At 36.7% G+C, this 21,308-nt stretch overlaps 1 protein-coding gene across 2 annotated transcripts in view; it reads right to left on the reverse strand.

Annotated features, from left to right (window-relative positions):
* The window catches only part of IntS9 (integrator complex subunit 9), a 405,017-nt gene that overhangs the window by 367,951 nt on the left and 15,758 nt on the right, over positions 1 to 21,308 (reverse strand). For both annotated transcript variants that reach the window (XM_090391326.1, XM_090391327.1), the window contains exons 2-3: positions 17,351 to 17,478; positions 2,164 to 2,227 (exon numbers count right to left, since the gene is read on the reverse strand). In XM_090391326.1, coding sequence (XP_090247452.1) covers positions 2,164 to 2,227; positions 17,351 to 17,478 — 192 coding nt within the window. The remainder of the gene's footprint in view (positions 1 to 2,163; positions 2,228 to 17,350; positions 17,479 to 21,308) is intronic.

Below are 21,308 nucleotides of genomic sequence, written 5' to 3' on the forward strand. Positions count from 1 at the left end.
ATCGTAATACAGTCTTTAAGAGCTCTGAAACCAGGCAAAGAATTTAGCTTTTTTGTGGATGAATGTCCACTCATGCATTTTTTCCAAAACAAGGAGGTCTCATCCATATGAAATATTTGTTGTGGCAAATAATTTTCATCCATAATAATTTTATCCAATTTCTCCACAAACTCCTTGGCAGCCTTCTCATCAGCACTTGCAAATTCACCATACATTTTCACATTATGCAACGGAAAACGCTGCTTGAATCTCATGAACCAACTGGAAGAAGCATTGAATTCGTACTCATAATCAGGCACTACTTTCTCCTTCAACATGTTCAGGAGACTTAGTGCCTTAGCTCTATGGTCATAGAGCTAAGGGATATGCGCTTTTGGTTCAGGTCCTCTATCCTTTTCCATACAGAACCTTGTCGTTGCTTCGTCACTATCATCAATTTAATGGAAGCAGATCCTTTCACAGCCTCTACAATTTTATCCTTATTTTTCAAAATGATTGTCACTGTAGAAAGAGACCATCTGAAGTCATGTGCAATCCCACTGACAGGTTTACCAGCTTCATGTTGCTTTATAACTTGCTTTATAATGTACGTGTGTGTGCGCACGCACGTGCGTGTGCACACATACATGCACGCACACAAATATTCTTGTTCTACTAATTTATTTAGAACTAGCTTACTACAACTAGTTTATTTATTTAATAACCGTGTCGTGTCATTCCACAAAGAAATCCCATTATGAATGCAAATTCTGCTAAATGTACAGGACTAGTTTACCAACCATTCAAGGAAAATAAGCTTTTCTGGTTTTGCCTCTGATCAAAAAATATTAGTTTGAGATAAATGTATCCCCCCCCCCCAAGTTATTGCAGCATTACTAATATTTGTTGTTGGTTAACTGTGCACATTTAAGGAGGGAAATAATAGGCATGAATAGAAATATATTCATTATAGATAGAGGACGAAATGCCAATGATTTGCAGTTGTGTTATTAATGGAAGAGAATGAATTACGTGTCATCCTATAATACTTATACATATATGTTTGCATTTAGGATGGATGTAATTTGATAAAAACTGATGATGAGAGGAAGATATGTTGTGAAATATAAATACCTAACCAATAATAAACAGTACCTATGTATATATTAGCAGCACTTAGTAATGGAGTGAAAATATCCCTGTATAGTGAAAATCATTTTCCATCACCACAGATACCATCCATACCAGTGCAAAAAATATTTTACTGTAGCATTACAGTATTTTGCATAATCAGGGACAACCAAAATGAGAATGACTCTGTATAGCAAAAAAAAAAAAAACACATATCTCCACACACACACACACACACCCCCACACACGCACAGATACAAGCCGAACCAAGGAGAAATTAACGAGACACTCACATTGTCACGCACAATGCCAATTTTTTGTATGAATTAGAACCATCAGTTATAACCTAGTCTGTAACCTTCATTTTAGCTTACTAGTTTGTATTCCCTGAGGATGCCAATAGAAAAAATTGGTGAAACATGTAGGAGGATAAAATAAAGCTACTTGACAAAGATTATACATAAAAAAAGTGTAATAGTCATATGAGAAATTTTATTGTTGTTGTCTTGTCCTTTGAAGAGCCTTACATGTTTCCATGTGCTCCTCGTACTGCTTTGGCTATGTCGATGACTTTGTTTGTATAGAGCTGTTGTTCAGGATTAGGATCTATTTCTTGCAAGGCTGCTGCAATTGCTGGACAGCTAAAGATGTGAGTGGGTGTCAGTTCAGTATTTTTGTTCAGTATATTCAGTTGTTGCAGTCTCTACATGTTCTCGTATCATCTGTATTGATCTTCACTCCTCTATAATGTAACAATAGAGAACAATGCAACATATCTAAACATCAGAATCCTGTATATCTATATAATGGTTTGTTCACCTCAATCTTTTACTGTTTATTAGTTTCCTTTCTAAGTAGACCTGAAGAAATCCTATATGAGTAAGATGAATCATTTTAAAAAATATGCAATAAAATTAATGAATTGTATAAAATTTGAAATACAAATCTCCAAATTAAGGAAACAATACATAAAGGTTGAAGCATATACTGTAAAATTAATAAAACATTTAAATTGAAATACAAAAAATAAAAAATAATAATAATAAAACATACGCCCTCTAATTGAATATCTGCAGTTCCCTTTGATGTCCAAGATGGCAAATGTGCTAATCGTGGACTATAAGGAGAAATATATACAAATAATGAATCAAAAAAAAAGAATAAATGATAAAGCAGTTTTTAAACTACTGAAATGAAAACATTACTAATATTGTAATACTAACGACAATAAATTAAAAATTTTTAACAGAACATTTTATACTGTTTGAAGTAATGTTTAAAATCAGGCATGCAGATTTAATTTTTGATCCACTTGTTATAGGAAAATATGAAGTACAGCAATACCTCACATAGTCTGGCTTCAATCAGTCTGGATTCACTATAATCCGGTTTTAAATCCTAAGAAATTAGTACAAAAAATTATTTTTTTTTATACATAAATATTCGGTTTTTTTCCCTTTATACAGTCAAGTCTCTTTTTGTGCAGTTTATTTTTATGCAGTTTTAAAGTTATGTGATACGATATTTCAATTTTTTGGAGGGTTCCCCATTGCATATGTATGTACCTAGACTCAGCGAGAATGTAAACGCTGCATTATGTTCAACTTCTTAATATGTCTTAATCTTAATGGATTAGCCACTAGAGAGCTATATGGTATATATGGTATATGTCTGAGGATAGCTCCTGACCAGATAAGTGATATTTTGAGTAAAAATTGATGAATTTGCATAGTATTTACATAGTATTGTTTACTTTTAGTATTTTAGCATGTCTGTGTGATTTTTGAGTATTTTAATAGTAAATTGATAGATACAATTATCTGTGCACATGGCTCCCATAAAGAGGAATACAAAGATGGCATCCAGGTCGCCATATTAGTCTAAAAATCTTAACTTAAAGGACTTGATTCAGTGTACTGTATGCGAAATGTATGCATTGAGGAGCGCGGTTGGAATCTGGTTAAACAACAATAGTGGAGTGAATGTGTGCAAAAAAGTGTTAAGAATGTGTGGATTTAAAGAGTGTTTCAGATCGTGTGAGTGATATCGTTGTTGAAAGTGAAAATGTAGAAAATAGTGATATGCAAGGTATGAACAGTGATATTTGCGAGGTAGTACTAGATAGCTGTGAGAGTGGCATTGAAAGTGAGAATGAAGGTAAAAATACAGAACGAATGAATGAATTAACAGATAATAAAAATGATGAGACAGATGCAATGAGTGAGATCGTACAGTTACGTGGAGTGAAACATAGGGTAAATCGGCAGCTGGAGCGTTGGCAAAAATGTTTATCGAGCATACTAACTAATAAACGGCAAAAGTATGATAAGAAAAATAAGCGTATGATAGTGAGTGTAAACAAAATGAGAGAGCTGTGTTGTATGGGGATTCCTTAGTAAGAGGTGTATTAGTTGAGAGTTTAACAAAATCGTACCAACCCGGTGAGAACGTTAAGAATGTAAGCGAGTCAATTAGAAAGCAAAAACAGCGGGTGAAAGAATTGATAGTGGTAGCAGGTACAAATAATTTGAAAGGAAACAAAAAGGCTATGAGTGAGGATGTGAAGGAATTGCTTGAGGTAGCAAAAGAGAAGAGTGAGAGAGTTAGGATGGTGAGTCTGTTGCCACGGTATGAGTATAGGAGGAGGGCCATAATTGCTAATGACTTTATGTGTGAATTATGATTGATGAGTGGTGTGGAATTTGTGGATGTGTGGAATGAGTTCGATGGGCAAAAGGATTTATTTAAAATGGATGGTTTACATTTGAATGGATTTGGTGTACGGAGACTTGAAAAGGTGTTGTCGAATGTAGTGGAAGTGAATGTGCAGAATCAGGGAAACTAGAGTTATTAAGAGGGGGGGGGGGTAGATATGCGGATTTTAGGGAGACAGTTGAGTGCGTGAATGTGTGTAATATGCCCAAGAGAGTAGGAAAGACCATGAATCAGAATGGGATAGTTAGTATAAGGCATCAAAATTGGGATGGGACAAATCGGCTTCTGCAATTCATGTATACAAATGCCAGAAGTATGAGGAACAAGAAGGAAGAATTTTTGGCCTTGGTTGGCACTTCCAGACCACAGGTAATTGGCATTAGTGAAACATGGCTGACAGAAGATGACAGAGCTAGTGGGATTGAATGTGAGGGGTATGGTGTGTTCAGGAGAGACAGGGAGAATAAAATGGGGGGGGGGTGTTATTGATGATAGCTGATGAGCTACAGCCAAGGAGAATAGAAGTCGAACTGCAGGAAAAAGAGCACATTTGAGGCTATTTGGTGTGAGATGGAAACTAGCAGAACAAAATATACAGTTCGGTGCTGCTATAGACCAGGTGATGGAATAGATGGTGGAGATAGTATGCATAAGCAAATAGAAGAAATGAGTGGAAGGAGGGTAATTATTATGGGAGATTTTAACTATGGTAACATTGATTGGAACATTGATTGGAGAGGACACATGGGAGGAAGGAATTGGATTTTATGCAGTTATTAAGGGATAACTATCTGTGACAGCATGTAATGGAGAATACTAGGGGTCAGAGAGTGCTTGACCTAGTAATTGAATCTGAAAATTTGGCTGTAACGAATATGACCACGTTGCCACCAATTGGTGAGAGTGATCATAGGGTCTTGAGTTGGGAGGTGGCTAAAGGTGTGGAATTTGCAATTAAGACAGGATACATGTGGAATTATCGGGCTGAAAAGTATGACAATTGGTTCAGTGCCATGGCATGTACAACTGCAAGGGCTAGAAGTTGATAGTGCATGGGAGGCGGTTAAGAAGTGTTTGCATGAAGCAATGGCTGACTGTATATCTAGAGTCGGAATAAAAAATCAAGTAGGGGTTATATGGATGAATAACACCATTAAGCTTGAGCTCCAAAAAAAGAAACAACTATGGAGGGAATTTAAGGAGAAAGGTGACCGGCAGGCACATGAACGGTATAAAGCATAGGCCAGAAGTGTAACGAGTGTGGTAAGAAAAGCAAAAAAGGATTATGAAAGAACAGTGGCCATGCAGGCTAAAGGAATTCTAAACAGTTTTTTCGATATGTTGCAAGTAAAACAAAAAATGTATATGGCAGAATGATTTTAAAGAATGCTGATGGTAGGGAGGTAACTGAATCAGTTGATATAGTTGAATTACTGAACGAGCACTTCGCAAGAGTATATCATCCAGGTGGTGACATTGCAGAAATGAATGAATCAATAGATTATACGGGAATTGTGGTGAATGAGGTGGAGGTGAGAAGTCTATTGCAAAACTTCAATGTCAATACATCTGTGGGATTGGATGGTATACCAGCTCGTGTCATACATGAAGAAGCTAAAGAATTGTCAGTGCCCTTGACCATTTTGTTTAATCTGAGTCTGGGGTCTGGGTTAGTCCTTAGGGGGAGGAAAGAGGGGAAAATAGTTCCACTGCATAAAGGAGGTTCCAAGACTGCTGTTGTAAATTACCGACCGATTAGCATATCAGGAATCGTTGTCAAGGTCTTGGAGAAATTAGTCAAAAGAAGAATACAGGATTGGATAGATGAAAATGCGATACTGTATGGGGAGACAACATGCTTTTGTGAAGGGGTAGATCATGCCTCAGTAACTTGCTCACGTTTTATAACACAGTGACGGCTGAACTGGATAAGGGTAATGGGTTTACAGTGATTCTGCTGGACCTTGCCAAGGCCTTTGACAGGATACCAGAACTCTAATCAGTAAACTGGAGCAGATGGGGATGGATATAGGGTTGATGAGATGGATAGGAGGGTGGCTGATGGAGAGATAACAGAGAGTGGTTTATTCAGGAGTGGAGTCCAAAAGACGGCTTGTGACTAGTGGTGTGCCGCAGGGTTCTGTTCTTGGACCACTACTTTTCAATTTGTTCATTAACGATATAGGAAAGGATCTGAGAGGAAGTGTTCACTTGTTTGCTGATGATGCAAAGTTGGGTAGAGCAATTGTGAGTGCACAGGATGTCAAAATTTTGCAGGATGATTTGGATAGTTTGGATGACTGGGCTAGGGAAAATGGATGTCAATTTAATGTGGCAAAGTGTAAAGTTATGCATTTTGGAGTGAAAAGATTAGCAGCAGTATATCACATTGGTGGAACCGTACTCTAGGAGATTGATGAGGCCTGGGATTTGGGAGTGTTGGTGGATAGGGAGCTGAAGTTTAGGGAGCACATTGCAAAAGTGGCTAAATGAGCTCATCAAATCACTTGGTTGCTGAAAAATACTTTAACAAGCAGAGACAAACAAGTTATTGTTCCTCTATATCGAGCCCTGATAAGACGCCATCTAGACTACTGTGCACAGATATGGACGCCAGGGTTTCTTCTTGATGGGGAGGAGGTGGAGAGAATCCAGAGACGAGTGACCAAGATGATAGCAGGTCTGTGGAATGAACCTTATGAGAACAGATTGAAGATTTGTGGGTTGCAAAAATTGATTGATAGGCGGAAAAGGGGTGATATGACTGAGACATTCAAATTACTGAAGGGTTCCTATAAGATTAATCCAGAAGATATTTTTCAGAATAGGACTGGTGGTGGGAGGACTAGGGCCATACATGGAAGCTGGGCAAGAATGTGGTTAGCAGGGGGTGTTAGAGCTAGGTTTTTTACTTGGAGAGTGGTAAATGAGTGGAATAAGCTGCCAGAGTCTGTTGTGGGTGCTATGACCGTGAATGAGTTCAAGGCGAGGTATGATAGATACTGTGTGAACGTCGAATAGTTGTTCTTGACATGATGTTAGGGCTTCATCGATGAGTCGGTCGACTCCTTGGAGTTGCCCGAAATAATAATAATAATAATGTATAGTACAAGTAAACAGTGGACAGTTGTGAACTTTAATGTTGAATTTGTGATAATTAAATTTTAATCCCATTTAAAAAAACTACATAATGAGTGCAAAAAGAAAACGTGAAAGTGATTCTGTCACCAAGAAACGTAAATGGCTCGCTTTAGAACAAAAGCTCGATATAATCAAGCTTCATGAAGAAGGTGCATCCTTTGCTAAAATAGGATGTGAAAAAGGAATGGACAAGTCATCAGTTCAAAAACTTATCAAAAAAAAAAAGATCAATACAAATCGCAAGGTATGGCTACGGCTTCTTATTTATCAAAAATAGTGACTAAAACCAGAAGCACTCAAATGGTAAATATGGAGCGACTGTTATCCATATGGATCGAAGACTTAACTCAAAAGCAAGTTCCGCTTAGTCAAATGGAAATTCAAGCCAAAGCATTAAGTCTTTACAATACTTGAAGATTATTGATGATATAGAAAACGGTGAGGGAACTAGTGAAAATTTTATGGCAAGTCATGGGTGGTTTTTTCGTTTTAAGCAACGAACTGGTATTCACAATGTTCATATTGTTAGCGAATCTGCCAGTGAAAATAAAGAGGCTGCTTTAAGATATTCAAAGGAATTGAGTGAAATCATACAAAAAGGTGGCTACAAAGATGAACAAATATTTAACGTTGATGAAAGGGCATTATTCTGGAAAAAGATGCCGTCACGCACTTTTATAGCAGCCAATGAAAAGTCATGCCCTGAATATAAAATTTCAAAAGACCGTCTCACACTGTTATTAGGTAGAAATGCAGCAAGGGATTTCAAATTAAAACCGATGCTTTTGTACCGTGCAGAAAATCCTAGAGCTCTTAAAAATGTATCAAAAAATAATCTCCCAGTGTTATGGCGTTCAAATAAGAAAGCATGAGTCACAAGAGTTTTATTTGAAGATTGGTTCACCAACTATTTTTGCCCTACAACAGAACGTTATTGCAGAGAAAAAGAATTAGATTTTAAGATTTTATATAATGCCCCCGGTCGTTCGACTGGTCTTTGTGATTTAAATGAAAATGTACAAATAACTTTTCCTCCACCATATACAACACCGGTGATCCAACCAATGGATCATGGTGTCATTGCGACATTTAAGATCTATTATTTGCGCCGCACTGTTTCGCAAGCCATAAAAGCTACAACAGGAGAAAATGCGCCTTTAACGGAATTTTGGAAGAGCTACAACATCAGAAACATTATTGAAAATATAGGCGAAGCATGGCATGAATTAACGGCAAGCAATCTGAGAGCAGTATGGAAACATATCATACTACATTGCGCAAATGATTTCATTGGTTTTGAAACTTATTTTGCTGAAGCCACTAATAACATAGTGGAAATTGGACAGCAACTTGGTTTCAAAGAGTTAGATTCCATCAATGTAATTGAGTGCATTGAATCGAACACTAATGAACTGGATAATGAAACGCTTATTAACATGGATGAACAACGAGCTTATGAAGAGCGGGAGGACAACTAAGACAACGACGACTGTGTTGAAGTGCCTGCACGAGAATTGACAGCTGAACACCTATCAAAAATTATTGTAATGGTTGAAACCTTGTCAGAGCATATTATGGAAGTTGATCCCAATATAGAACGTAGCCTTACAATTCACCGAACGATAAACACTGCAATTCATTGCTACTAAGAAATGTATGAAGAGAAAAAACCAAAGAAGAAAAACGTGCAAACATCGATGTTGCAATTTTTAGAGAATAAAAAATGAATTACAAAAAACATGTATTTTTTGTTTAATTATTTTTGATAAAGATATTTGAATTTATTAATCTCGTTTTATTTATTGAAAAACAGAGAGAATATTTTTTTTGGAACCAATTATCATTTTTTGTATGTATTTAGTTCCTCGATTAGTCTGGTTTCAAATAGTCCAATTTCGAACTGTGCGAGGTATTGCTGTACTTCTTTAAGAAAAACAAAGTGTCTACTTCAAACTTATTTTATCATCACCATAAATTGCAAATATCACATGAAAAACTATTACAAAAACCGGAGCAAATGCGAATGGATATAAGGTTAATAGCATGGATGAGGCTGATGGACAGACACCAGAGAGTAGTATATGGTGGAGCAGAATCTAGGAGAATGATTGTGACTAGTTGAGTACCTAAGGGTTCGGTACTAGAGTCAATACTCTTTAAGTTTTATATCAATAACATAGGAAAAGATTTAAGAGAGGAGATTCAGTTTTTTGCTGATGATGCAAAACTTGGAAGAGCAATAGTTAATAAAGATGATATAGATTTAGGTGGAAAATGAATATCATTGCCTGGTGTGAAACCACCACAGCCCCACTTATTGGAGGACTGAAGTGGCTTGAAGAGGTTTCATGTTTGGTCTCTGGAATAGAGTTTCCAGACTATGTAAAAAAAATAAATGAAAAATACAAAAAATATATTTAAAAAATTTATAAAAATAGAAAATAAATTCTTAGCTAACCCATGGTATAATATGTGCTATAGGTTTATAAAGTAACCTTTCATGGGTGGGATGATCAACATAAAAAAAAAAAAAAATATATATATATATATAAAGATATCCTACAGGATGATTTAAATAAATTGGCATTGTGGGCAAAGGATAATGATTGTCAATTTAATGTTGCAAAATGTAAGGCTATGCACTTTGGGATGAAAAGGTTGCATATGGGATATCATATTGATGATATTGGATTGCAGGAAATATATGAGGCTAGGGACTTGGGGATAACGGTGGGCAAAAAGTGGAAGTTCAGAGGGCATATTGCAAAAGTTGGTAAAATAGCTCAACGAATTACTTGATATGTTGAAAAACATGCTAACAGGTAAAGATAAGGAAGTTATTATCCCTCTTTATAAGGTCATGATTCAGCCACATCTTGATTACTGTGCACAGGTTTGGTCACCTGCATTTTTTGGTGGGCCAGGAGGAGTTGGTTGAGAGGATTCAGAGACGAGTGACCAAGATGATGATAGGTCTGTGGAATACTCCCTATGAGGATAACCTGAAGGTTTGTGGGTTACAAAGTTTAGTTGATAGGCAGAAAAGGGGGGGACATGATAGAAACTTTTAAGATATTAAAAGGGTTTTATAAAATTGATACAAGTCAAATTTTTCAATATAGGACATATAGAGAACTAGGGGCCATCTGTGCAAGTTGCGTAAGAGTGTAGTTAGTAGGGGTATGTGGACCAGATTTTTTGCATGGAGAGTGGTGAGTGAGCGGAATAGATTGCCAGAATTGGTTGTGATGCGAGTTCCCTGATGGTAAATGGATTCAAGGATGTGTATGATATGATTTGCATTTATGTAGGCTGATTTGGGGCTCCCACGAGTCTCTGGACTCCATGGGAATGCCATAAAATAATAATAATAAGCTATTTCATTAAAAAATACAGCTATGACATAACTTTACAGTTCTGCAAATGTAATTAAATAGTGGGCCAAAAAAAAATACAAGCAGGTTTTTTTTTATATAATTTTTAAAAAACACCTTATTAATGATATCAAGAAACAGTTAAAAACAACAGCACAGGCTTATAATTTGAAACTTGCCACGATGGGTTTTATTTAAATAGTTTATAGTCGACACATAAGCAAGAGTTGTCGTTGGCAGACTGCCAAGAAGAGTCAATTCATGTTAAAGGGGAGAAAGAAATAAGGCGATGCACGAATTGGTCACCAACACGTAAAATCACTTGCTTTATACGTAAAATTTTTCAACTGTTATACTAGCAAAATAGTTACCGCTTTAAAAACTACAATGATCATAAAAGAGAAGTTAATTTTCTGACTTGTAATAATAAACACTCATCCCACAAATCGATTGATTACTCTATTATCGGAATAGATTCTCCTTCTTTTGACATGTGCAGAAGTGTCAAAGGGTCTTGTATCTGTGCGCATACTATACTATACATAAGTTTTAGGTTGATTTCAAAAATTATATTTATTTTTTAGAACCTGATTTTAGCCTAATGACAAAATAAGCATTATTTTATAAAATTCTAATATATATATATATATACATATATATATATACATATGAGAGTGGTCTGAAAGGTTCTCGGCCTCGACCATAGATGGCAACACTATTGGCAAGATTTTTTTTTTCTAAGTTGATACATCTGTCATAAGCATTCATGTGAAATTGCAAGTCATTCTATCAAGTAGTTTCTTTTGTACAGCTCTCTGAAGCAAAAGTGTTGTCTGTATCCCTTGAAATGGATAAAATTGAGTATCGTGCGGTTATAAAATTCTTTGTAAAAGAAGGTTTAATGCCAAAAGAAATTCATTCAAAGTTCATAAAAGTTTATGGGCACTCTTCTCCTTCATTATCGACAATTAAGAAATGGGCTGATAAGTTTAAATGCGGCCATACCAGCCTTGAAGATGATCCACGTGAAGGACGTACAAAAAGTTTAACAACACCAGAAATCATTGATCAAGTGCATAATATGGTATTGGATGACCGGCAAGTCAAAGTGCATGAAATTGCTGAAACTATAGACATTTCAAAAGAACATGTAGGATATATTTTGCATGAAGAATTGCAAATGAAAAAGCTTTGCACAAGATGGGTGCTGCGCTTGCTCACAGCAGATCAAAAATGCATTCGCATGAAAATCTCTGAACAGTGCTTGAACCATTTTAACAAGAATAAAACTGATTTTGTGCATCGATTTATTACTATAGTTGAGACTTGGATTCACCATTACACACCAGATTCCGAACAGCAGTCAAAACAGTGGACAGAAGCCGGTTGTCCAGTGCCAAAGAAGACAAAGTCGGTTCCATCAACAGGAAAGGTCATGGCATTGGTGTTTTGGAATGCTAAAGACATTTTCTTTATTAATTATCTTGAAAAGGATAAAACAATAACTGGGGAATATTATTCCAATCTTTTAACCAAACTAGATAAAAAAAAGTCTTGAGAAAAGACCCTATTTGCAGAAGAACAAAATCATTTTTCATCAGACAATGCACCTGCCCACAAAGGTATTTTGGCAATGGGAAAATTAAGGGATCTGCAGTATGAATTGTTGGAACATCCACCCTATTCCCCAGATTTGGTTCCCTCTGACTTCTATCTCTTCCCAAAACTAAAACTCTTCCTTGCTGGTCAGTGTTTTTCTTTGAATCAAGAGGTGATTACAGCTGTAGAGGGGTATTTTGCAGATCTTACTGAGAAACACTACAGAGAGACGGGACAATGGTGCTGGAGCATTGCTGGAATAAATGTATTAGTCTTAAGGGAGATTATATTGAAAAATAAAAATAATTTTGAAATTATAAATTTGTTTTTTCATTGTTAAGCCGAGAACTTTTCAGACCACCCTCATATGTAGGAGATAGCTGCATCTGTCCCGATTCACCCTGGCTCTGTTGATAGTTATCCATAGGCTTCTAGAAAGAATGAAGCCAGGCTGGCAACTGCAGGGGTCTTTCACAAGAGAATCATCTGTTGGCAAGTTTATAGCCCATTGTTGGTTCCACATGTCATGAGTTGAAGGTGCTGGACCAGAAAAGGTCATGACCCAAAATGGGTACCTTGACTTCAGTTGGGTTCTAATGAATTTATAAGGGTTGAATGGAGAGGCAGTAATGAGTTATTTGTATTTTCAACCAGTTCTCTGAGTGAAGCCTGTCTTCGTCGTATATTTGGTGGGGCAATGTTGGAAAGCACTGATAGCCATGGCAGAGGGGTGGATTTCAGGATCCTGCTAATTATGCACATGATTATGTTCAGTTGGGAGTCAATAATGTTTGTGTGAGCACTTCTTTCCCAGACTGGCATGCAGCATTCTACAGCAGAGTAAACAAGGACCAGGCCTGAGATCCTAAGTACCTCAGCTCTGCAACCCCAGCTAGTTCCACTTGGTCTTAAGATTTATGAATATGATTTCTGTAGGTCAGACTTCTATCCAAGTTCACTCTCAGGTATTGTAGATAAGGATCATGCTTGACTGGGTTGCCACAGAAAATTAGGTTGAGTTGGCAGTTTGCCTCCTTGTTGTTAAGATGGAAAAGTGTGGACACTGTTTTGGTGGAGTTTGGTTTTAGGTGCCACTGCTCAAAATATTTCTCAAAAGCCTCCAAATCTGTGTTTCAGGACAACCTTCAGGGAATCAAAAGAAGGCAATTGGTGGAGAACCCCCATGTCATCTGTGCACATATATTGGCTTGATCTTGTTGAAGGAATGTCCAAGATATAGATGTTAAAAAGAGTTTGGGTCAAAACAGAACCTTGAAGTAAGTCATTCTGAAGGAATCTGAGTCTGCTTTTCGTTCCTCCAATATGGACCCAAATTTTTCTGATTGTGAGTATGGATTCTAGGAAGTGTAAGGTGGTTGTGCATTTCATGATGAAACTGAGCTTTGAGAGAGCAAGCCTCTGATCCATACTCTATCATAGGCCAATGTCAAATCAATGAAGACAGCTCCAGATTTTAATTTCTTTTGGAAACCAGCCGCAATCTGAGTTGTTAAAGCCAAGACTTGATCAGAGCAGTTTCTGCCAGATCTAAAGCCAGTTGCTCTATGGGGAGTGCAGTCTCAATGAGCGAGAAGATCCTTATCAGCATGATTCTTTCCAGGAGCTTGTAGGTTGAGCATAGAAGGGCAATTGGCGCGAAGGTTTCCAACGCAGCTGGAGTCTTTATCGCTTGGGAACTGCAATGACAGCTTTTTTTTTTTTTCACGCTTGTCAAGGTGTTTAAGGAACTCAGGGAGGAGGCCACTGACTCCAGTGGCCTTGCCATTCTTGGTAAGTGATAAGGCTTCTGAATTTCCTCCGTTGCGATTAGGCTACAGTGGTCTGAAGTTTCAGACCTCTGTAGATAAAACAGTCTCCAAGTAGTTTGTATGTCCATGGTACGACATGATGAAGTAGTACTTTCCATGTAGTCATAAGATCCTTTGCAACCTCCCCCCCGCCCGAGGGTATATTTCAGGGATTTGATGATGACAATCAGGAGGTTTCTTCATGATGTTAAATTCTTCCATCTTGTCTACATTTTTTATTTTTGAGACTATTAAAAGATGACGAAAAAATATCAGCACCTTGAAGATGTGTCACATTTGGTGCTAGTTTTCTATTTATATAATCGATAAGAGACCTAAATCTTCTATCAAATATATTTATCATTTACTTAAAAAAATAAGTATTTGTTATTTTTTAAGCAATTATTAAAAGTTGCATTTTTCTTAGTTCTGTTCCATTTTCGTTCATATGATTCTTGCAAGCATTAGGAATGGAATGATTACCTAGTTTAGTACTAAGATCAGTGATGTATGTAATTACACAATTTTACTGCATCTATCACGCTGTTGCTACAATTACTCATAAAATTTCTATGACTCCTTTCTTTCATCCCCTGATGCATAGTAAATAAGATAGCCTCTACACAGATATGTAGTTTTACTGATATACTTCTTTCACACAGGAAGGTTTTATGTGGCTTCAACCTATAAATGATTTTATAGGTTGGAGCGGTTTTAAACTTGTAGTATATTCATATTGTAGGTGGAGTAAGGTTTTTTCTATTTTTTTTGTTTTTATTTTTTAAATAAAACAGTATATCAAAAAAGATAGTTACACCACAGCTCTTTCAATCATATCACCTTCACTACAGTTCATAGTATAGTTCAAATCTCTTGTGTAGCTCAAGTTTTTTGTTTCTATAATAACCACTATGTTAATATATTTGTAAAATGCTTTATTAGTTCTGTGTTTTTGGATGCTAATCCTGTTACATTCCACATTACTTGATTTAATAAATCTGCAATACCAAAATGGAAATGATGGGGGGGGGGGACATCCAGTTCTTTACAAATGATAATAAATTGAAGAGAGAGCAATCGATAAAAATGATGTAGAAATTTTGCAAGATGATCTGAATAGACTAGTGTTGAAAGTTTTTCCACTTGGTTATACTATAAATTAAAGATGCCAAGAAGTTATATTCTTGGTTTAATCCTTTATCCAAGTGTAAGCAAACAAAGTTTGAGCTTGAAGTCACTTCATGACTGGGATACTTGTATATAGAAGCTAATGACTTCACATCAATTGCCTTAGTATGGCATAATGTAATGCACATATCCTTGCAGACATATATAATACTTTGCATAATGGGAAGGGCCACTACCCAGCTGGTTTCTATCTTTATTGAGGTCTCATGACTTCTGCATTACTTCAACCTTGGTATCATTTCTGGGTTTGGCTCCTACTGATGAGGCCTCAATAAAGGTTGAAACCTTTATTGATGGGTAGTGGCTCTTCCCATAATGCAAACATTATACATGTCCATAAAGATATGTGCATTGCATTATGGGATATTAAGGCAATTGATGTGAAGTCATTAGCTTCTATAAACATGCAGCCCAGTCTTGAAGTAACCATGTGAAAACTTTGTTTGCTTACACTTGGATAAAGAATTAAACCAAGAATATAACTTCTTGGGATCTTTAATTTATAAAGACGAGTACTGAGTAACAGATAATAACTGCTAGTTTAACATAGTGTAAAAACTGGAATACAAGAAACTGACATGGTTGGGGTTTTAGTAGGTGATGGTGAACAGAGCACTGTAGTTTTTAGGATATATCAAAAAGGGGGCATAATAGCTGACTAATGATAACACAATGACAGGCAGGAATGCGGAAGTTATCATCCTTGTTTATAACACTGTGACAACTACATTTTAACTACAGTGTATAAATTTGGTAGCCTGAGTTTCTTGGTGATGAAAGAAAAAGTGGTGGAGAAAACTCAGAAGCAAGTGACCAAACTGGTGATTGGTCTGTGGAGAGCTTCCAATAATGACAGACTGAAAGTTCATGGGTTAGTTTAACTGTCAAGCAAACAAAAAAAAAAAGGGGGGGGGGGGTGAGTATGATTGAAACACATACTAAAGATCTCTTTCAATAAATGTAGTTGTAAACTAAGGTATGAGACTTGACTTTTTTGCTTGGAGAGTAGTGAATGAGTGGAATGGGGTGCTAGAGGCAGTAGTTAGTGTTCTGTCAGTGAACGAGTTTAAGAGGAGGTATGGCAGGCATTGTATGAATAATAGAATAGGGCAGAACTCCTGCAATAAGTTTTAGGATCCTATGGAAATGCCAGTATAATAATAACTATTATAAAATTAATGACAATTTGTTCAAAGCTTTAGTAAATTTTAAGTACAAGCAGTTTTGTTTCCACTGCACAAGTTCTTATTTTCATATATCAACAAAATCAAGAATATGAACATTAAATGCAATAAAGATGCTAAATATCCATAAATATGGCATTTCAAACCAAGAGTAGCTACGGAATATAGTTTTACTGATAATTCTGAAGGATTTCAAGACCCAGCTGAGACAATACAAAAATGAAACAAGAATTCGTTAATACTACTAACCAACTGCAGCTAGGTTTCTTCAACTTACATAACCAATCTGTTTCAAACACAAAATGGAGAACTCAAAAATGTCTTGGAATCAAATGACTTTAACAACTGATTTGGTTTTAAAGACTAAGTTTTCATGCTTTGAATTTTTCTGAAAAAAAATTTTTAAGTTTACACTTCTTTGGATAAATAAATCATTGTTTAAGCATAAAATATTGTTTTGTTGATCTTTAATTAACATTATTATGGGTAAGCTTCATTGTTGAGAATGCAACCTCAGTTTTTAACATTACATCTCTGTGAAATAAATTTGAGTTTTCAATTTATGAGCATGCGCTAGAAATGAATTAACTCAAAGTTGGAAACTACCTGTACTTATAATTTCTTTTGGGTAAGTCTGATGGCATGCCAATTCAGATTTAATTGGGAGCTCTGTTATGCGAGATGAATTTTCTCTTATATAAGAAAAAAAATGGTTTTGTTTGGTTTCATATTTATAAAACCAAAAAATGTTACACAGAAATGTTCTCTTAATGAGACCTAAAGTTAAGCATTAATTAATTGTGATTATTGTGACAAAGTCATGCTGTCAAATAATGTAGACAAAATCTAGATCATTTTGAATTTCAGACATAATGATGAATAAATGCCTGAAATCAATTGATTTTCTAATTAGAAAAATAACATCCCACAATTATGTTTAATTCTACAACTGCACAAATTCAAAGTGTTCACCGATGAAGTTTCCAGGAAAGTTTTCCATCTGCATTAGTTTTTTTTTGTTTTGTTTTTTATGTTGGGCCCATACACAAGCGGTTGGTTGATCAACCTATAATACATTAGTACCATATGTGGGTAGTCTTAGAAGTCTTATTTTCTATAGAATATTTTTAACTTAAAATATCTGATTTATTTTCTATAGAATATTTTTAACTTAAAATATCTGATATAATAAAACTATTAAATTTATGATAAAAAATTCAAACATACTTACCTATGAACAAGAGGTAAGGGTAAAAAAAGCAATGCAGATGTCATATCCAAACCACAATCTAACATGATAGTAGTATTTTTAAACTTCAGAATACTACATGTTTTATTCGGATGACCACTAAGACAGTACTATAAAAAGAAATCATAATTTATAAGACTTCAGAAAACTTAATACAGATACACCATCGATTTTCTGGCAATGGATGGTCCAGCACCTCCTTTAGTCTGGACAAAATTATGAGAGTGCATTTGAAATTCCCACGAACATGTGACTAGTTAACTGGGCTGCTATAGATGGTGTTGCATGTACACACCTTCGCTTAGTTATTTCATCTGCATTTGACTTAATGGTGATCTCTAGATTTAGAATGATTCTTGGTGTGAGAAAAAAAATTATACTAAAATGTAAGCAAAAAATTATGTAAACAAAAAAAAAAATTGTTTGCTTACAATGAACTCTAGCTAGAGCTTCTAGGCAAGTGATAGCACAAGCATAAACATAAGTCCATATCAACCACTTGCACTTGTATCATTTATACTAATGCACTTCATTTAATAACTTAATCACATTTAATTTACATTTGAATTTCTAGCCATCCATGATGCTTTAGAAAAATGCGAGACTTTTTGGGTCACAGCTGCAGTGATGAATTATTATTACATGACCTTTATTGGTCGAGCAATCAGTTAATCCAGCTATGCTCTAGAAACAAGAATGCCAGAAAATCTGTGATGTACCTATATTAAAATACATTTAAAAACACTAGCAGATATAAAGCCAAAGACAAAAAACACTGAGTCATAATTAGAAAAAAAAAAAGGAGTGTAATCAAGATAGTTAAGCTATCAAGAGCTATTTATCAGATAGGCACTGGAGACATTTTTCAAATGGCAAAACGGGAGGAACCATCCATGGTAGATGTGCAAGAGACTGGTGCATGGAATCGACTGTGAGTGTAGACACAGTCACAGTGTGAACAACAGATTTGAAATTCTGTCAGATAGAAGAGGATAGACTGGAAACCGACAGAGAGAGAGAGAGAATGAGAAGAATGCAAGGGAGGGTTGGAACCAGGAATAGAGTGATCCCGGAACAGCAGGTAAGTGGAGGAGCACAGAGTGAGAATTAGAAGAGAGAGTGAGTGAGGGATGCAGGTTAACAATCAAGGAACAGATTGGTAAGAGGTCTGATGTATGGAGACTCAATGATCCATTGAGTGCAAGATAGGATGCCAGAGGAGTATTTGCCTGGAGGAACGATACAGAGTGTGGCTATGCCAATTAAAATTAAGCAGGGTGAAAGGGTGATGAGATGATTGTGATGGTGGGCAAGAATGATTGGCAATGTAAATTAGGTGGCGAGAGATCTGAGATTCTTGCTTGAGGTTGTACGAAAGAAAACACAGAGAGAGAGGGGGGGGGGTGTTGCCCAGGTATAATAGTGAGGAGCTGAGCAGAAGAGCAGTAATAATGAATAGCATAATAGACAGGATGTGTCAGAAGAGAGGATTGGAATATGTGGATGCTTGGAGGGCATTTGAGGACAGAAAGGAACTGTATGCGAGAGACCGCTTGCATCTGAATGAGGAAGGACGTAGGCATCTGGAGAGCTTGCTGTTTTCTGAGCAAGTTGGCGTGTCAATGCAGGGAAACTAGAATTTCCAGGGTGGATGGTAGCAGGGGTGGCTTCTTGCAGGAAAGGTACTTAGGGAGAGGGGGGGGGGGGATGACATCAAGTAACACTGAGTCCAGTGGGTTCTGGGGAGATAATGATAGGTATAGAAGCAGTGACATTTTTATGCTTTATATTAATGACAGGAGTATCCAGAATAAAGGAGATGAATTGGTAGCACTGTTGGTATCACCTGGCCAAAGATTATTGGGATCTCTGAGACGTGGTTGATGGAAGATGATATAATAACAGGAATAGAAGTAGCAGGGTACAGCATTTTTTAGGATTTTTACAGCATTTCATAGGAGGGGAAAACGAGGTCATGGAGTACTGCTTATGATAAATGATGACTTATGTCCTGTAAGAGTAGAGGCTTTGGAGGGCAGTGACACTAATAGTTTTGAAAGCATATGGTGTAAGGTAGAGGTGGGCGACACAGGATATTTAGTGGGGTGTTGCTACAAGCCAACGAGTACAGAGCGTGGGGAGCTGGAGATGTTTAGGCAGTTGAGCTTGGCAAGTGCAAAACAGAATGATTGTTATGGGAGATTTTAACTACAGTAGTATAAGCTGGGAAGAGGAATGCATGTAGTAATAAGGGAATGGAATTTCTAGAATTCTTGAGAGACAAATGTCTTAGGCAACATGTAATAGAGGGAACAAGAGGGTCAAGAGTTTTGGATTTGGTCATAGCATCAGAAGAGCTGATAATAACTGAGATGACATCTCTTCCCCCAGTTGGAGAGAGAGAGAGAGAGAGAGAGTGACCATGTGGTTTTGACTTGGAAGATGAATAGACAGGCAGGAATATCAAAGAAAAGGGAATGTATGTGGAATTATAAGGCAGGTGATTATAATAGTCTTACATATAAACTTGGGACAGTTCCATAGAGGGAGGAATTGGAAAGGAAAGATATCATTGGTGCTTGGGAAATTGTGAAGGAATATTTCTTAGCTACAATAGTAAACTGAATTCCACAAGTGAAGAAGAGAACACAATTTGATGTAAAATGGATGACAAACAATATCAAACAGGAACTGTTTGGTATTGTTTGTCATATCAAACTGCAGGTGAAAAAGAGATTATGGAAGAGATATAAGGAGAGGGGGTGGAGAGCAGATGCATGAGGAATATAAGACTCGGGTCAGGAGAGCGACTAGTATGGTGAGGAAGGCAAACTGGAATATGAGAAGAGATTGGCATTAAAGATCCAAAGAAAATCCTAGGGATTTTTTAAGCTATATGACCAGTAGGAGGAGAAATGATTGTGGAAGAATGACATTGTGGAATAAAAATGGGAATAGAGCGACTGATGCAGAGGACGTAGCGGAGTTGTTCATTGAATGTTATTACAGTATTTCATCCTGAAGAGATAGGTTTTAATACTAGAGGGATTGGGCAGGTTCGAGGTTTAGAGGTGCAAGAGGAGAGTGTGTTCCAAATACTGAGTACTCTGGAAGTCAGTAAAGCTGGGGGACTGGATGGTATTTCACCAGGGATTTTGAGAGAATGTGGTAAAGAACTGACAGCCCCGTTGACCTGGCTTTTCAATGAAATCTGGCTACAGGAAGGGTACCCAGGGAATAGAAGGAAGGAAGTTATGACAGTGCCATTGCATAAGGGCTGTAGCAGACTGGCATTGTCTAATTATAGGCCAGTTTGTGTGTCATCAGTAGTTGTTAAGATCTTGGAGAAATTAGTGAGGGACCATATACAGTGTTGGGCAGATGAGGGTAATATTATCTGTGAGAATAAACATGGATTTGTTAAGGAGCACTCTTGCTTTAGTAATATGATTGCCTTTTATAATAAACTGACATGAGCAGTTGATGAGGGAAAGGCATATACTGCCATTTTTTTGGATTTTGCAAAGGCATTTTATAGGGTACCACATGATAAGCTGATACTTAAGTTGCAGCACATGGGTTTAGATGTCGGGTTGGTCAACTGGATTAAGGATTGGCTGTCTGATAGGTATCAGAGAGTTGTGTATGGGGGCAATATCAAGGAAGCAGAAGGTTACAAGTGGGGTTCCACAGGGCTCAGTACTGGGACCTATATTGTTTAACCTTTATATCAATGACATTGTCAATGGATTGTAAGGGGATATTCAGTTGTTTGAAGATGATGTGAAGCTGAGCAAGGTTATTAGTAATAGTGCAGATGTGGCAGCCCTTCAAGAGGATTTGAATAAACTGGACAGATGGGCAAATAAATGGGGATGTCGGTTTAATGCAGCAAAATGTAAAGTCTTGAAGTTTGGGATACATCGATGGGAGGCTGCAT

This window comes from Typopeltis vanoorti, chromosome 4, assembly GCF_054136105.1.
Source record: "Typopeltis vanoorti isolate ZY-2024b chromosome 4, IOZ_Tvanoo_1.0, whole genome shotgun sequence".
In the NCBI taxonomy this organism is placed as follows: Eukaryota; Metazoa; Arthropoda; class Arachnida; order Uropygi; family Thelyphonidae; genus Typopeltis; species Typopeltis vanoorti.